The sequence below is a fragment of the Leiobunum rupestre genome, chromosome 1, assembly GCF_980474605.1.
Source record: "Leiobunum rupestre chromosome 1, qqLeiRupe1.1.hap1, whole genome shotgun sequence".
NCBI lineage: Eukaryota > Metazoa > Arthropoda > Arachnida > Opiliones > Sclerosomatidae > Leiobunum > Leiobunum rupestre.
Genome location: NC_143384.1, coordinates 10,863,951 through 10,882,316, shown reverse-complemented (window position 1 = coordinate 10,882,316; position 18,366 = coordinate 10,863,951). Strand labels below are relative to the sequence as shown.

At 34.4% G+C, this 18,366-nt stretch overlaps 1 protein-coding gene across 1 annotated transcript; it reads left to right on the top strand.

Annotated features, from left to right (window-relative positions):
• The first annotated feature begins 1,189 nt into the window (after window positions 1–1,189).
• LOC149961077 (vascular endothelial growth factor receptor 1-like) lies at window positions 1,190–4,319 on the top strand. The gene is made up of 6 exons (XM_090154987.1): window positions 1,190–1,351; window positions 1,534–1,732; window positions 2,895–3,179; window positions 3,244–3,392; window positions 3,453–3,645; window positions 4,213–4,319. Exons 1-6 carry the CDS (start codon window positions 1,208–1,210, stop codon window positions 4,317–4,319), a joined length of 1,077 nt encoding a protein of 358 aa, XP_090011113.1. The 5' UTR covers window positions 1,190–1,207.
• Window positions 4,320–18,366: the final 14,047 nt, after the last annotated feature.

Sequence of the window (18,366 nt, the reverse complement as noted above, 5' to 3'; positions counted from 1 at the left end):
GTTCAGAAATGATGATTACTAACTTAAAGTATAATTGTCAACCAAGTCGGTCTTCATTTAAAAAAGTAAGAAGATTTGAAGTCGAATATCGCTAAAAATCACAAAATTGGGCAAATGACCAGCTTGTGGGCCCCTGACCTCCAAAATTTATAATGGGAAACTGAATGAGTGATATTTCCTTTCAATTAAAATATCCCGGGCTCTTCTAAGCATTATTCTTGTAGAATCCGTCTAGCTTACAGAAGTCGAAACGGTATATTTTACACATTATTTACTAGAATAAACATAACTTTATTTTAAATTTTTAGTAAAACCTTTAAAAATCATATGTCCCGTAAACATATCATGCTTCTTCATATATTTTTCATTGTAAACGAATTTGGCGAAAAGATCAGGGACACTCGTTGGTCCATGATCATCTTGTAAAATGCCCAGAATATTCTTCTCTAAGTACAGATCCATTAAAAATTTTCTTTCGATTCCATGATCCCATAACGGTTTATACTCGTAAATAATTGCGACGATCGAAATAACCACTAAATGCTTCTTCATCAATATAATTGTTATCTCAGTTAAGTGATTTCTGGCGACAATTCCTCTTTTGCTACTATGTAAAGGCAAAATGACGAAACCTTCTTGAAAACACGACTTTGTTTCAAAAACGGAAACAGAAACTTACGAGAGATAACAAATGTGTTCCGCTTCTTAACCGTTTTTTTTGTTCGACATAATTTAGTAAGACTACGCGGAAAAAGACATTGCACGAAAGCTATAATAGCTACATTATATTTGAAAAAAATGAGAACGTACATCTGGAAGATATGTTTTCTATGGTCAGTTGTTGACCATGTTTGCCCTTCTGAGTGGTTAAGCCAGCAGTACGAACCTGATACAAACGTTTTTTACTCAAGATTAGCACAACCTAAAAGTAAGACTGCTTCATTTTTAATTAATTTACTTTCCATAAAATTATGATCGTTTTTTAATAAATTAAGTTTACTTGGACGCAGTTATAAATCGTCGCTTATGAAGTAATAAGGTGTTAATTAATTAATTTATTTTTACTAAAACGTAAGTTTGACTTTAAAATAATGTGTTTCCTGAGCTCACGAAACTGGTCTTTAATGAAAAGAGTTTTGTATATTAGATAATATAATAATACTCTTAGGAAACTTACTCTGTATAAGCATTAGCTCATTTCCACATAATGAACAACTCAGATTACGAAGACCAGCCGTTCCCGCCCGAGTTAAATCTGATAGAGACGTATGAGGAAATCGAAGTCAATTCTACCTTTGAAGTTGAATGTAAAGGAAACAGACCCATGGACTGGCATATCAACAATGAAATAGTCAGTACCTCTTATTTATTCATAAGAAAAAGAAACTAAGGGGTAAAGAGATTAAGCAAATCACAACTTAATTTTACAAGGTGCTTTTTTGTAATTTGAACAATATCTAGAAAGGTTTTGTTAAACCTTATCTAAGCATTTACGTTAAATGCTACGAATTTTCTCACTATTTTAATTTTCAGCGCGGAAATGGAGGAAGAATTAACATAAAAGAATTCGTGAAAGAAGAGAAATTTCGTTTAATGTATAGCAGTAAGCTAATCCTCTCCAACGCCCAATACTCGGATACAGTCTTATACACTTGCAATTACAATGAGACAAACATCAATCCTCCATTCGACGACACAGAATACTCAGCTTCCGTTTACCTTTTCGTTAATGGTAACTATACTTTTTTATTCTCTACATCATAGTGGTGTAACGTTTTGTTCAGATACATGTACCCAGAGTTTCAAAGAGTCAATATATTGAAAATAATTAATTAACGGACAAATTTCCATAATATTTATATATTTCTTTTAAGGAAATGACTAAGGGAGACGTTGCACAAATATTACGAAACTTCGCCCTACCACGAAGTGGCGAAGTTGTTGTCTTAAATAAGAATCACAGATTTCACGAATGGCATACTCAGGCCCGTCTTAAGACCATTTGGGGCCCTGGGCTAAATTATTTCTTAAGACCTTCGCAATCCCCAACGGTTAGCCTTTGTTTGTCCGTTGTCTAAATTCACCCACACAAAACCAAAACTTTTAATTTCAAAAGTATAACATAGGCCTACTGAAAATAAGATTTTTACTGACCGTGACTCTCTCTTAAGTTTTAGAAATTGTTGGTACCGTAGGATACGCGATGTGGCGATGAGTTAAATTACTTTAGACGTAACGAAAAGATACATAATATTAAGTTAGCATAAATAATATTAAACAAACTTAACCCTTATCCCTATAGTAGAGACTGTATGGCTGCCCTTCCAGGGGCCCCTAAACTGGTGGGGGGCCCTGGGCTGTAGCCCATTTAGCCCATGCCTTAAGACGTCCCTGGGCATACTATATCATTTTACGACGTTACTAATTCACAAATTGTATTCCCCCTCAAACAATTTCAACACACAGTCTTAAGGGCCAGAGATTTTGACCATGTTAACCCAAGATTTTTCTCATAAGTATCAAGTAGATATCAATAATGTTACGTAGGGTTGCTAGAAAACACTTCGGAAAAATTGAGACTTTCTCTTCGCAATTTCGGCAGCAATATGATTTATTACAATTTCTTAAATCAATTCCTTCTTATGTAAATATTATTTGAATTTCACAAACAATTTAAATTTTCCAATAAAATGGTATCTTTTAAACACACAAAGTTAAAGAAATAATACGCGCCAAAACAAATAGTACTACAAAGGTAGAAATATGCAGAAATAAAATAAATAGACTTTAGAGATATGATCGTTCTTAACGTCAGGCGCTGAAGTTAACGCCTGGTGAATGCTGAGAAAGAAACATCCTTTTAATTACCATTTAGATAATTTGATCTTTGATAGACGATGAGCACCTTTTAGCACCAATCATTGAACCCATAGCTGCCACTCCAGCTAGCGTTTTGGAAATTCCCTGTCGTGCCACTAATTCCAAGGCCAACGTGACTTTGTGGAAAGTCGAAGATGGCGAGGAGGTAATGGTCAACTTGGAAGAACGTCACGTTCACTACGACATTCAGCGAGGGTTTGTTATTAATATGCCAAACATCTTCTACAACGGCCAATTTTGCTGCATAGCGAATCTTGGTGATATTGAAACCATTTCGTCGTTTCACCTTTGGTACTTACGTTAGTAAATTTCGTTTAAGCTATCTCTGAGATCTTTTACATTTCGGGTTTTCACTCAATTTAGCTAGCGCAAACGACAATCCTCGTCCTTTCATCGAAAAAGAGGGTACGGAAGACGCAAATGTTTTTGATAATTTTACCCTCAACTGTGTCGTTGACATTGATATTAAGGGATTTGCTCAATTAACATGGAACTATCCTGGAAAACTCAAAGTACAACATATTATGAAATTTAAATATAAAACATATCATATACTGATTGCGTTTTCACAGGGAAATTCATCCGGGAGGTACTTTATACCAAAACCGCAAATTTACACATATAATGATACTGATATTTCGACCAAACAATATCAATCTCGATTAACTGTACTAGACGCCCAAAAATATGACGAAGGATATTATACGTGCAAAGTTTTCGGAAAAACTCATCAAACAGAGACAAGCGCCTACATTTGGATTGGAGGTAAGACTTAATTAATTTTCTTTAAATTTTGTTTATGAAATGTGCACAACATAAATAAATTTAAGCCCTGTCCCTTCAAAATTAGTGAAATATGGTCTAATATCACTTATTCTTCCATTGTATTACCTTTTTAATCCAAGAAGCGAATTTTGGTATGCACTTATTATAATGATTCATAGAAAGTTTGACTATGTATTGGAAAAGTCATCCTGTAAGAGTTCAAGAAACCACAATTATGCGAAGAAGTACTATTCAAATAGAATACATTTTATTCTTAATAAAAATACTTTTATTTTAAACATTAAATGATGAACACTTAGATATGCAAATTTTTTAAATAAACGTATTGTTTAATTGACCATTCAAACACTTTGATATTACACGAAGCAAAAAACTTACAAATTAGGCTTAACGTTAAATAACAAGTAGTTCTTGTACCATATAACAAAACTATTCCAACCTACATAACATTTACAGATTTTATATTAAGTTGTAGTACCCAGTATGAACTCGGTTTTTTAAATTTTTGCAGTCCACTTGCCTAAAACATTTTATTTTATTTTTTAGATTCTAACTTTAACCTCGCCACCTGTCTTTTTTATGATTGGCTGGTATGGTTCATCTGCTTCAGTTGCGAGACAATAGCTTATTTATCATTTTCTCGGCGTATTTAAGTATTCGTTGTTAAAATATTGAACTTTTGATATTTTGGTTTTTGAATTGGTTTTGTTAAAATAAACATTTTTAATATTATATAATTCATGTTTTCACAATTTTAATAAAATAATGTTTATTATAAAAAATGAAATTATTTTGGTATCACCGCGTTTGCTGTATATGGAATTTTATTATAAATTCGTCTTAATAACGAGAAAAACGGTAGTACTCTTTACATCGCACAAACCAAATTGAAATAATATTTCGTTGTTTTTGCAGCTTGTATAAATAAAAAGAGATATCGTTGCATGCGTAAATCCTAGATGTTTTTAGCCAGTACATAAAGATTAAATAAATTTAAAAAATGAAAAGTGTTAAAAATATAAAAAAATTACAAGCGACTTGGTTGAAACATTCAATTCTATATTGGGGTTTATAAAAAGCCATAGAGAGCCAATTCCTGTTTTAGACTTACCATTATTTTCCATTTTGCAAAGGTTTATTTTCCTAACTGCTTAGATAAATGTTGTGAGAAAGCATCAGCATAACGCGGTACAAAACTTTGCAAACCTGTAGAAAAATTTGATTGAAAAGTTTTATAAAAAGGTCAACAAGACGTTCAATATACTTACACGTACCTTATTTTGTCTTGAAAAAATACTTTTTGGCCCAAAAAGTTGAAACGCAAAATAAGTATTTGTGTTTGAATTTTCGCCGCCATCTTAAGGTGTATCGCCATCAGGACCTTAGTGAGCGATTTGCGAACTATCCTAACTTTTAAAATCACGCAAATTAGGCTTAGGTATCACTGGAACGCACCGCGCGTGCAAAACAAATCTTTCGCGTCTTCAGCAGTGCACGCTATTTTGTTGTTTTTCTGTCTCACTGATTTCTCACCAGGTTTCGCAGCGGACGCGCGCTTTTCAATTTCCCGAAATTTCTTTATTTTATTAAAAATTATCCGTTTAATATTTTTGGATGCGGTTTTCTCCATATATTTTAGTTTTTAACGGGCTTTACAGCTATCTTACTGGTTAAAGCTTGAGCGTTCCCCTTTAATGTAATTATGTACGCTCACATGTGTAGCAACTACAATTTTTAATTTTTAGTCTCGTTATGGTAAATATGAACGTGATCTTCAAGCAACGATCTGAACGGATTACTTATACTTAAAGTAAGTAGCCTTTAATTTAAAAAGAATTCTGGCTGCTCAAATACGAGGAATTGTTTCATCTTACTTTGAAATTCGATTTAAACTATTTTCAAGAAACTTTGCGAGGTTTTTTTTAAAAGTTCTGAATACTTAAAATCCGAACGTTACAACGTAGTTATGAATTAAGAATCAATACATATGTTTAAAAATAAGCTGAAACCAAAAAATCCTCCCTAATGGGAATTTAATTTGTTATGACCAAATAACGGCTGTATGTTTACCCACTCGGTTCTAAAATATTCATATATCCCCCCTTAGTCACGAGTAATGAACCGGGCTTTAGAAGAGTCTGATTTTTGTAGCTTCACCAAATGATTACTGACTATAGTTCATGCTCCATTTTCTGATGAGATAATATTCGTGTTGCAGTGACTACGGCCTGTATTGATATCGAGGACGGGATTTTATCTGTTTTTATTACGCTTTTGCTGTCGAAAACTAGAAACCGGGTAATGTTAGTTAAGTAAACGACCTTTTAAAATTAACATATAGAATTTTACATAGAAATGTAATGTAATGCCCCTTAGCTTAGCACTGTAGCACATGTGTGCCCAAATGTGCGATCTTTAGAAATTTGTGAATTAATTATATAGAAATACCAATTGCTAGTGCAAAATTATAGTTAAAATAAATGAAAACAACGTATTTTAGTGCACTATAAATTTTTCTTTTAATTGTAAAAAGTAAAAGCACGACTCAATTTGTGAATTGTTTATTGAAAATTTTAACCCCTCTTGTTAACAAATCAAGAAATGGTAATGACACCATGCCTTTGCGCGGTTCGCGTGTCAAACGTTTTACGATTTCGGTTAGTTTATTTTTTACGAACGAACTTTATTTATTTAAATTCGTTATTGCAAATTTCCATAGAATTGGTTTTCTGTAGTTGTACTACTGATGCTTGTTAACCTAAGAAAGCAATGACACAATAATTATTTACAACAAAAAGTAATTATTTAATATCTGACTTGTGAGTGTGAATAATCGATTGGATTTATATTAGATAAATAATTCAAAGGCTTGAGATCATAAACATTTCATTGGAAAACTACTATATGCACTTGAATGCTCGTTTCAATGTATCTTGTAAATAAAACAAAATTTAATCAATATTCCCGCTTGCTGGTGTCAGATATGTTTAAACTCTTGCACGGCTTTTTATCGTGCTCAATTTTATAGTAAGATTATCGTGGGAATTCCCTTCTGTTGATATACCTACAGCTTTTAAATATTTAAACGAGAATAGATGTATTTTTTTGTTGAAAATGAACGATACAAATCCCAGAGCTGGTTAGTTTTCAGTATCAAGTAAAACTATTTTCTTAAAGAATTTGTATTGTATTTCTTCATCACTTTTGCCATAAACAAAAAAACTTTTATTTATTTAAGATAGTGATTGACCTAAAGATATAATTATCTTATTTTCGTTTCTCATGTTATCATTTTGTGAAATGGATGATTTAACTTCACTCGAAATAAGACATATACTCTGGAAAGAAAACGACTGCTATCTTATAAGGGTGAAAAACACTTCAAATTAAGAGAGTGGTAGTGCGAAATATCTGCGATTTAAAATACATATTCGTTTATTCAGGAATTTGAATTATCAAAATAGAATTCTTATTCCTTCTACTAAAATTCATAACATGGCCAACTGTACGAATAAAATAAAAATAGCTACAACCAAGGTAAGGCTTTCGTGTGTTTTACAATTTATCTTATCTCAAATTTTTCATCTGATAACATCTGCCAGAAATTAAAAAAATATATATTGTTAACTATCAAGATAAAATACAAAACGTTTCTACCATATTTGGAAACGTAAATATTTTGAAGATTCGGGTAAAAATTTAACAATACGCGATAAAGGTATATGTTTGTAGATTTTTTAATTTAAACTTTAATTATATTCTATTTACATGTATATACCCCTCCTGTGTAGTCTACAATCAGTTAGCTCCGTTTAGTTCGTCTGAATTGCTCTCTACAGTTTTCTGTTTTCTTAATATATCATTATAAGAAATTTATCAGATTTTTTAAATTTAAAATTAACTAGGTTAATCCACGATACTTGCTGATGCTGAAGATAAACTTGAGCAATTTATAATATTATCAACCAAGTATTTAATAAAAGGCACCGCACGATTCCACTGCTCAACTGATGTTCTAGCCGAGTAGACGACAAAGACTGTATTCGTATATTTGCTGTTCCTGACGATTTGTAGGGACTACAGCTCTTTCCTAAACAGCATTTGTTTAATCATTATTATTCAAAACAGCGTTTTTCAAATCAGCGTTTTGTCAAAATAGCGCTTTGTCATAACAGCCTTTCTTTATACAGCGTTTCCCAAAACAACAAATTGTTCAAACGGTGCTTTGTCATAACAGCGTTTCTTTATACCGCGTTTCCCAAAACAACAAATTGTTCAAACGGCGCTTTGTCATAACAGCGTTTCTTTATACAGCGTTTCCCAAAACAACAAATTATTCAAACGGTGCTTTGTCCTAGCGGCGGTTCTCAAAACCGTATTTTGTCGAAACAGCGTTCCCAAAACGGCGCTGCTTTCTATAGCACTAATAATATAGGCCTATTGTAATACATATTTATCTGGAATTTCGGCAAATTTCATTACCTAATGGTTTCTGCCGATAGTTAGTATTGCAAACTTACCTAACCTAACCTTACCCCTGAAGTTCATATGTATGTTATACATTTTCCATCGTCAATTCATATACATTTTAAGAAACCGCTGTCTTGACCAAAACCGCTTTTTCAAAATCGCTAATTTGAGAAACGCTATATTCAGAAACGCTGTTTATGGAAAAAGCTGTTTTGACAAACCGCTCTATTGAGAAACGCTTAACCAAAAAAACGCCGACTAAACAAAACGCTCTTTCGACAAACCGCGGTATTGAGAAACGCTATTTCAACAACCGCTGTTTTAACAAAGCGCCGTTTTGAAAAACGCGCTTCTGAAAACGCTATTTTAACAAATGCTCTATTCCCTACATACCGTTCCTGACTTAAGAACCTTGGTTTCTGAGACGATGGAAGGTCGTTTGGGTCATGACACAGAGAAGCTGTTAAGTCTTGAACACTTCCAGAGCTGGAAAGGCCAATTCATAAATGTCCTTACGAAAAGATAAGTCTATGTGATGGTTACAGTAAAGAGGGTTGTACCGCTGGCACCATCACAAAGGACTGCAGAGTCCTTAAACAAGTTCAGTTCAGCACTCAGTACCACTCAAACCATCGCCTTGTCATCTTTATTAAACAAAGTACAGAACAAGATTACGATCTGTGACAAACCGACAGAGATGAGGGACAAGTTTCTGCAAATTTTTGCGCACAAATCATTGAACCGTCTACAAATTCTTTTTGCCTCACTGCTGAGGGCAACCAATTATCCAGAGGTCGTTATGGCCACAGTTTCTAACGCATATGCGTTTTATGTGAGCATAGATCTTGAAGAAAGCATAAAAAAAGAAAAACGTGTCATTTGTTGTCTGCATACCTATTACTTACAGCTTTGATTCACGGCCACTAGAAAGTTTTCGCATACTGTGGGACACTTTCATCGCAAAGCTGGAGATACTAGTAGTCCGTTGAGCAAAGTAAATGCCTTCGAAGATGTGTCCGGGCTCGTGGCATTACGGACCAGTGGGAGCCGTTCCCGAAGCGTACCAAATATAGCCATCGCCGAGAACTGGAAAAACTGTAGATACAGTCCTCAATTAGAGCTCGGCGAAACAGATAAATTAACCGCTAAAGTTTTGATTAACCATAAAAATCACGATTAACTGTTTATCCATGGATATTATCCACGGCTATATAGCAATTTATCATGTAAAATAATCGGTTTTCTTTTCGGATAATTTTCGTTTGTGGATAAAAATAAATAGTGATTATTTCTTATCCAAACGCCGAGCTCTATCCTCAATGCTTTAACTGTAGCAAGTACGGACATATATCAAAGAGTTATCTAGTAACGAAAAGAGAGAAAGAGAGTTGGCAAGAGGAGATGGACGAACGGAACTTTCCGCAGAAACGCTAGAGGTCTCTTAAGGGCAAACGGCTTGGTTTATCACACAACATCCGCGAGGAAAATTGAGAGCCTTTTTCGTCGTGATGTCAAAGTTGAACCGCCAACAGATTCTAATCATATTCCTAGTGATCCAACTAATGCCAAGGAACCAGACCTACTGGTGTGGCACGGGTGAAGGGGTCATCTAGACCAGCTGCACGTAGCGCCAATATTGAATAAACTGAGTTTCGATGTAATTTATCGAAAGATTCAAAAGCTTTGCTAGTGCTCTATTTATGGCGAGATGACAGGCCACCACTACGGCTCAATCAAATGGATACATTAATTAAATCAAGGCAACGTATGTATAGGGGCTGTCACCGACATCATCAAATAAGGACAAATTAAACTATCGGATTTTCAAAGATAAATACTCCGGTAAAAGAGTCCTTTATTTCTTGACGAACAAGTCTTAAGTCATTGAACGTTTCAACGATGTCCTTGCTGTGTGCCAAAAATTAGGTCACAGCGTTTGAGAGCTGAACACCGAAAACGTAACTGCTTACGTGAATGAAGTATTCTACCAAATGACAGATGAAAAGTCCTCAAAAAACAAAAGTTTCACCGATATACCAGGGCAGACCGGAGTTGCACAAAAAAGAAAACCTCACGTTCATCAAGTCTGCACACTAAGAAACATTTGGCCTGAAGCCGTGAATGTGAGGACAAACATTCTAAGCCGTACAGTTCCGATGATATTGTAATGATAACGTTTGTTTTTTATTAACTCTTTGTACATGTTTATACACATCCTGAAAATATACAGTTAGTTTTTCTCACTCTCTTAAATGTTCTGTTTTCTTTAAATATAGTTATCAAAATAATTAATTTTGTTTTAATTTAATTTGATTTATTACTTGCTCGGTTAATTCATCATATTTTGTTAATGTTGAAGTTAAACTTTAAGAATATTTTGTGCTTTCAATGTAACATATTGAAATTTCATAATATATTTGGTTGTAAAAATATTTTACAGATTCGGGTAAAGTTTAAAAAAACAAAAAAAAAAACAGTGATGTTTATCATTTTATCAATACCATACAAATTAAATTTACTTCCTTAACAGAAATTGGATTATGAAGATGAATTGTGGTGGCAATCGTTTAAAGTAGGAACTGGTAGAGGACTTGATCCACTTCATTATATTTTTCGCTTTGAATATAAAAGGTGAACTTATATACCTTAACTAAGCACATGAATGATACTTAATTTAAACCCCGAAACAGATATTTACAATACACTGTAAAAATAATCCCTTTTATTTCTGCGCCTGTAGGTTGTGCTATTTGTTTATAGAAAAATATCAAAAGCAAGACGATTTGTTCACTAAATGGGTAACGACAATGTTACATTTTATTATTTTTAAAACATCATTTGTGATTGAAGTTTTTATCAGGGCGTCGATATTCTGATAGACCGTGTAACCGCTTCGCAAAAAGTTGTAATTTCAAAAAGGACAAGTTCTGTTTTATTTCAAACATATAGTTCGATTTTGTCTCGTACAAACCCAGTAAAAAGTGCTGTAAACTACAATACGTCACTCAGCCTTTCCATACCCGTTTGGATCTGTTTCGTCATTTCAACAAGCACTCTAATGTTAGGAATTCGATGGAGCCAATACATATTGAGAAACAATTCTTCCACTCAGTTCCGTTTTCAATGCAGTTTTTCAAAACTTCTTTGTTGGTTCCTCAATAAAATTATAAGTAAGTTAAATTAGTACCTACTTAGTCGTAGCTTAAACGAAACAATAAGGTTGACTTTGTTGAAAGGATAATATTTCTTAAAGATTTCCATAAATTAATGGAAATATTTGACGAAGTCATAACTTATGAGAGGCGGGAGTAAATCATCAACCCTCGAAAATTTGCCATAAATTCGTGAAGCACGTAAATTGTGAGTGCCACAGTCACTGTCACAACTAGACTGGCATACCATAAGCCCATAAGCCGTTTTCTGTAAACAATCGAAAGCTAGTTAAAGAATAAATAAATAAATTATACTTCAAATAACGATAAGTTAATTTATGAAAATTGGCGATCATTAAACTGTATTATATGTCAAACTAAAAATGGCTTTAAGTATAGAAATTTAAATCTTGGTCCAGATACTAATATGTTTACCATACGAAAATAATCCTTGCTGTTAACATGGTAGTCGAAAATATTTTAATTCAAGTGCATTATTAATGAATAACAACATTACATGTTATTCAATACCCAAAATCATGGCGTGGTAGAAACATGTATCAGCATTTATAAAGAGTCGGAATAATATCATTTTCAGACGATGCTTACGAAACTGTTTTTAAGAAACTTAATATTTAAAAAAAAATTGAAGAATGAATCTTAAAGGTCTTTTACTACAATAAAGCGCGATTTTTGGGAATCGTTTGAAAAGGATATAACCTTTCAAATTAAAAATAATTCTAAGTTCGAATGGTGACAGTGAAATCAAGAAGCTAATAGTAAAGGATGTTTTAAGCAAATTTTACAAAACCAAAGTTTTTATTGGTCATTTGTTAACCTTTGGGGAATTTACGAATAACTGTTTTATCCTAAAAGATAAAGTACAACTAGTAAACATTGAAAAAACGTTAGTTGTTGAAACTATCGCGACGGATCTGATTTTGGATTTTCTTAAGTCTTGCCTTTACGACCACCACGTTATGGTGAATATTTTTAAGGAAGCAGTAAATACAAACATTTCATATTATCAAATAAAATATTAATGCTTATTTCTTTAAGGTGGTAATGATCTACCCAAGTTGTTACCGGGAAAGATCATTTACACGATTTTAATGTTTGAAATTGTCATCGTCTTGGCTTTTTATAACGGAAATTTGCAGGCTGGATATGGTTTCGATAACCAAAACCTGATTGACACACTTGACGATTTAATCGAAAAGCCAGTTCAAATAGTTCTACACAAGGGATCACCGTCACGTTTACCATTCATTAAGGTAAAACATTTCTGAGGTTTCCTTTTTCTAGTGGTATTAGGGGACCAAAGCATTTACAAAATAAAATTTTCTAGTTATTCAAAATCAATAAGAACAATACTTTGTCCTTGATTGTTTAAAAGCGGATATTTTTAAAGATATTAATTTGTTTCCCATAGCATAAAGACTGTATTCAAAATCTGCACAGGCCTATCCATTTCTACGTTTTTCTGTCTTGGTGAAATCCAAATATTTTGTATTTTTTAATAGTAAAAGATTCGAACCAGCGATTCCATGCTAGCTTAGACCCCAAAATCTGATTTATCTTCGTATTCTTAATTATACTTCCTCTTTAAAACTCAATGTGTTATATTTTGACCATAAGTTCAATTTTATACGATGCGTTAGTGCTTCCTATAATCGATTTTTGCTATTTCTTTAGTTATGCAAAATATCTAAAAGATACGTTCCACTTCTGTTGAAATTTGAAGTACCAGCAACGGCATATTTGAATGATAATAACGAATCGGTAATAAGTGACGTCATAAACGGGAAAAAAGTTATAATTGATACGATGAACAATTTACAATTATATCTGATGAAAATAAAAAAGCAACATCATAAAATGCGCATTGGAACTGGACAGTATTTCTTTTCTCCCGTTGTTTATTTAATGAGGAAAAATCTTTCGAGCTCAGTCATTCAGCACGTCAATGCAAGGTAAACGAACTACGATCAAAAGATTTTGCTAAACGTTTTGTGGAAGAACCGTTGTAAACCTTTTTGGGAGCTCAAAATTTAAGCACGAAACAAAATATAATTACCCAAATCTAAAGGGATTTAAAGTTAGCCAAGGGGATTTAACATAAGTTTAGATTTTTAAAGAAATTATAGGCAATGTAGATTAGTTTCATTGTGAAATGATGTTATTTGTTTAATGGTTTCTTAAATGATAAAGAAATGGTAATCTTAGCAGCAAAAGTTTGTTTTAGGTAAGTTAGTTCCATGGAAATTATAAGTCAAAACAATTTATTTAAATCAACAAGTCGAAATTCTTATGTTTCGCTCTCGAATTCCTTTTTAAACTGCGTCTGTTTCACCTCCAGAAACAAAATTAATGGCACAGTTTTTTAGGAATGGAACTAATAGGACTATGCCCATTAACATGCAGTATAAGTGTAAAAATGTACACTATCAGACTAAAATCTTGATTTGTTTAACATTCAAAAATACAGTTAGAAGAGTTCAAATTAAAAAGCTACAAACGTGAGGTTCCTAGCAAGACATATTTTCATATAGTGTAACAATTAGTACACTAAAAAAGACTAAAAGACTGATACCATTTATATTTTCGCAAAAATTAATGAAGCTTCAACATTGATTTTATTTTATTCTTGGGGTCCACGAAAAATTGACCAGGGTTTTCATCATCACAGGAAACGACTCTACATGAATTGATTTCTGCTGGGATTATTTTAGGATTGAAATACTTAAACGCCCACACCAGTAATGTTTCACATGTTGTTCGTAACGTTATCTTATATTTATTTCACCGATAGGCTGTAGACAAAACGTTTCAATGATAAAGTTGTAGAGCGTATTCCTGAACCTACAAATAATTTTTTCCATTGGAAAAGGTGTATTTTCATTTAGATTTTAGGTCATAAGAAACGTCTTTTGTATAAAAATTATTTTGAGAAAATGGTGTATTCAAGTTAAGTATGACTCGTTATTCATTGGAACAACACGCGTTTATGCTAAAGTGATTTCTTTGTGAAGTCACTAGTAAAGCTACTCGAGTATGCCAATTGTTCAGAACGCGCTATCCTAATAGTATACCTATTCACCTCACTGTCCTCCATGCTGTTTGTGACTTTAAAATTTATGGTTAAGTCAATCCGAGGTTCCAAAAACCGGGTTATCATTCCATCAACATAGAAGATAGAGCTCTAGCCTTCTTTGCTGCTTTCCGCCGAGTCAGCGAGAGAACGGCTAGCAGCGATTTGAGGTTGTCTGGATAATTCTTTTAGACCACCACGTCCAATCCTTATTGAAAAACCCTCCGTCAAGCTTTGCATGATATGGATATGGCACGAAGATTTGACTTTTGCAACTGGCTCTTGAATATGTCCACGAATAACAGAATATTTATCCTATAGTATCTAGTAAATAATATTTCTCAAGAAATGGCCCTTTTAACCAACCGAGCCCATACATGTGGAGTGATTTCAAGACTCGCTGTATATTTCCTCAGAGCCACCAAAGGCAAATAAGAACGTTTTTCTTCCACCTCGTCTTAAAGGAGCAGGGCTACTAGTCCTTCTTGCAAAAAGAAGTTGCGAACTATTCTATTGAATATTGTTCGATGACTTTGGTTCCAGCACAACTCTTCTCCAACACACCAACCGCGTTATGTTGTGGAATACATTAAAGCGAAGTTCCCCCAGCGATGGATTGGTCGAAAAGGTTTGTTTGAGATCGCCAAACTTTAAGCCAAATAACTTCTTCCGAAGGTGTTTCATCTCGAATCACGTACATCGAACGTCTGCACCATTGTTGACGACTTGCGCCCGAGATACATCGACGATTGCCCTTTCATGTAAACTGATATAGTCCAAAGGTCACTTTGCAACATCGTTACTCGGGCGAAAATCTGCATCTCATCAGAGGAGGAATAAATGAACCATGCTTTTACTTAATTATTTTGAACTTTAAACCTTTTTGACCTTTATTTACACAACTTTATCAATGAAACGTTTTGTCTGTCGCCTATCGGATTATTTTATTTTAAACTACGAACAATTCCTACTTTTCTAAAATATACCAATTAAAAAAATTTCTGGCCAATAAATATACCCTTTTCTAGTTTTTTGAGAACAAGGGATCGCCCTAACACACCATGTTTATTAGAGACGGTTGCTCCGACAGGAAATCTCTCCAAGAAGGTACTGCCTGATTTATATACATAATGTCCTGGTGATTTATCTATGACTTACCCTTAAATATCAATTTTTAGTACCCCTGTGTTGGAGTTTTGATATACTTAGGCAATTCAATTAATTTTATAATGTTAGTTTTATATATAAAGAATGACCCTATTGGATGAGAGCTTTTCCCAAAAATTTTGTCCGTAACAATTGTTCTGTTTGTTAAAGTAATACAACAAACACGACAGCGTGGCCAATAATTAAAGTTGCCGTAGAAGTTTTTTAATGAAGGAACTTAAACTCCTTCTTGGCATACTTTCGGCCACGGGAATGGACAAATTTGTTTTATATTATTTGAATAAGTCAGGAAAGCTAGCTTCCTAAGTGATTAAAAATCGGAAGAACTAGGGTACGATGCATCGTACCCTAGTGCTTCCATTTTTTAAACATTGCAATGTTTAAATTTTAGGATTTTATCAAATTTCGGGCTATAATAATTTTAAAAAATGAAAATAAAAATGAAATCAGTTGTATGTTAAGTCATCTTTTTGGTTAAGAACGTTTTCATATCAGAAGCCGGTAATCCTCAAAAATTTTTTATTTTTTGATAAAAAAATGGAAATAAATAGTACACTTAGTTTAAGTTTTTCACAGCAATAAATTACCGTTTTCTTAATGTTAAAGCATTCAGAGTTACCATCTGTATTATCTTAGCAAGGGGCAACGGCGAAAAAGACTTTCAAACTTTTGTTCATATTTCGATAACTAATTTGTACTACCTCATCTTAAACGTCAAATACAATCAAGGTACATAAGTTATGTAATTAAATACATATTGTTTCATGATATTAAATGTTGGTTATATTAGGTCTCATTTCACTCTTTTTAACCACCCTAACCTGACGTTTTTATCTTTTCTATAATTTGAACGCTCCACACTTTTGTTTGGAAAACGTTTGAAACAGAGCTTACTAATTTAAATGACCACTTGCGTAAGGAAAAAAAAATGCATAAAAAATTTAGGTTCCGTTCTCAGTATGCAAGTCCATGAACGACATATAGAAACACTCTTAGTCCATATTGTTAGCAATATTGTGAAATAGTATTTGCACTTTTTCAAATTTATTTGTGTTAGGTCTGATTTAAGAATGTGGTTCTAGAATCTCTGCTAAGGCCGAAAGTATACTTCGTCACCCTTTCCTTGCTCCATTTAACCTGAGAGATCCTTTCTCAGGGCCAAATTGCTTCCGTACCCCTTTGCGTATAGTTACTATTGACGGTCATCATACAGGAACATGCGAAAATAGGCTTTAAATTATAGAGCTGTTTGATTTTGCTTCCTATGATATTTAAAGAAACACAAATCGCTTTTACATTCAAATTCGTATTGTATCGGAGTAAATATATTAATTTAATCTTTAGGGAATTCAAAATATTTTTTTATCAATTTTCTTCTTAAAAACTATTGGCAGATATTGGTCACGTGTCTTACTTTCCAAGAATAATTTCGTTGTCGGTAATCGGCATAGAGAGATTGTTTTCGGTCAGTTACTGTAGGTAGGATTTGGTGGCCCACGAGGGGTCGGAGTGTGCAATAACTGGTGGCTTTACCGGGGCGTCGGGGTCCAGCTCTTGTTACCCAGCATGGGCGGTGGCGCACTGGGAGATGTCAGCTCCGTCCAAATGGTCCTATCTCCACCTCCGACTTCGGTCCGGTGTGGGCTGGTCACTGGGCTGCGGCCCAGGCTAACGGAGAGGGGCCGGGTAAACTGGCCGTCTCGGCGGATTGCGTTGCCTGCTGTGGGGCTGCGCGCCTCCGTATGAGGGCACGGCGGACCCATCTCCCGGCCTTTTGGTGTTCCACCGGGATATCCGGTGCCAGCTGTGCCGGGTTATGCGGGCTGCTGTGTGCCCGCCGTTCCCCTTTAGGCGCTCCTTCCAAAGGGCTTGGCTCTCTACCTTTCTAGGTAGGGTGCCGGCTGGCGTTGCCAGAGCATCCACTCTTATTCCCACTGCTGTATGTGAAGTGGGGATTGGTCCACCCATGGCTGCACCTTCTGTTGGGTTGAGTGGCTTGCGTTAAGGGCGCGACCATCAGTAGTGGGGTTCTGCTACCCATGCTGGTTTTGCCGCCTGTCTGGGTCTGTGGACGCTAGCGTAGGGCATAATGATGACAGACCTCCGGTGCTGTGGTTTAAATCTTACCGGGTACACCGGGCTATAAATCTGACACATGTCCAGGAAGGATTTGGTTTCGAAAAATTAATTTACATTAATAAAATGCCGCGGAAGAAAAGTTCAGTTTGCAAAAACCAGCAAACTCAATGTAACACTTTCATAGTTTTTAAAGATTTTCGTGATGAAGGAGTAGAAACTTTTGAAACTAGGGCAGTCAGAACGTCAAAAAGCAAAGGCTAGTTATTCAAATGGACAATACAGATTCTGGTGTTAATGCAGACGCTAATGATCTAGCGTACGATTTTGCAAAGAATCTACGCTGGGATTGCTTGTGTCGGATCGTACTATTTTGGGAAAAAAATAAACATATGACGTTAGAAACCTTAAGCCTGATTGGTTAGTTCCAATAGGGAGAGAGGGGAGGACTCAGATTACAAGAGGTGTACGGCCAAAGGCTGGAATCGAATATCAAAGGATACTTTTTGTTTTAATATCAACTTTTGCTAATACAAGAAGTCTAATTCTGATAATTTCTTTATTGTAGAATAGCATGGTACTTTTGTACTCATCAGTTCATCCCGTATGATAGATATCAACAATGGCAACTTCGTTACGATAAACCAGAATTAGACGAATCATTATTTCTTAAAGCACTCTCCGTGTTGGATCTCATGCCTCCAGTCACAGCATACACTACTTTTCTAATTATCTCGTATATGT

Excerpts from the sequence above, each read along its gene's own strand:
- LOC149961077 (XM_090154987.1), top strand. The coding sequence starts at position 1,208 with ATGAACAACTCAGATTACGAAGACCAGCCGTTCCCGCCCGAGTTAAAT. Across the intron at positions 3,180-3,243 it reads GTTTCACCTTTGGTACTTAC|CTAGCGCAAACGACAATCCT; the intron begins GTTAGTAAATTT and ends CACTCAATTTAG. Across the intron at positions 3,393-3,452 it reads ACTATCCTGGAAAACTCAAA|GGAAATTCATCCGGGAGGTA; the intron begins GTACAACATATT and ends GCGTTTTCACAG.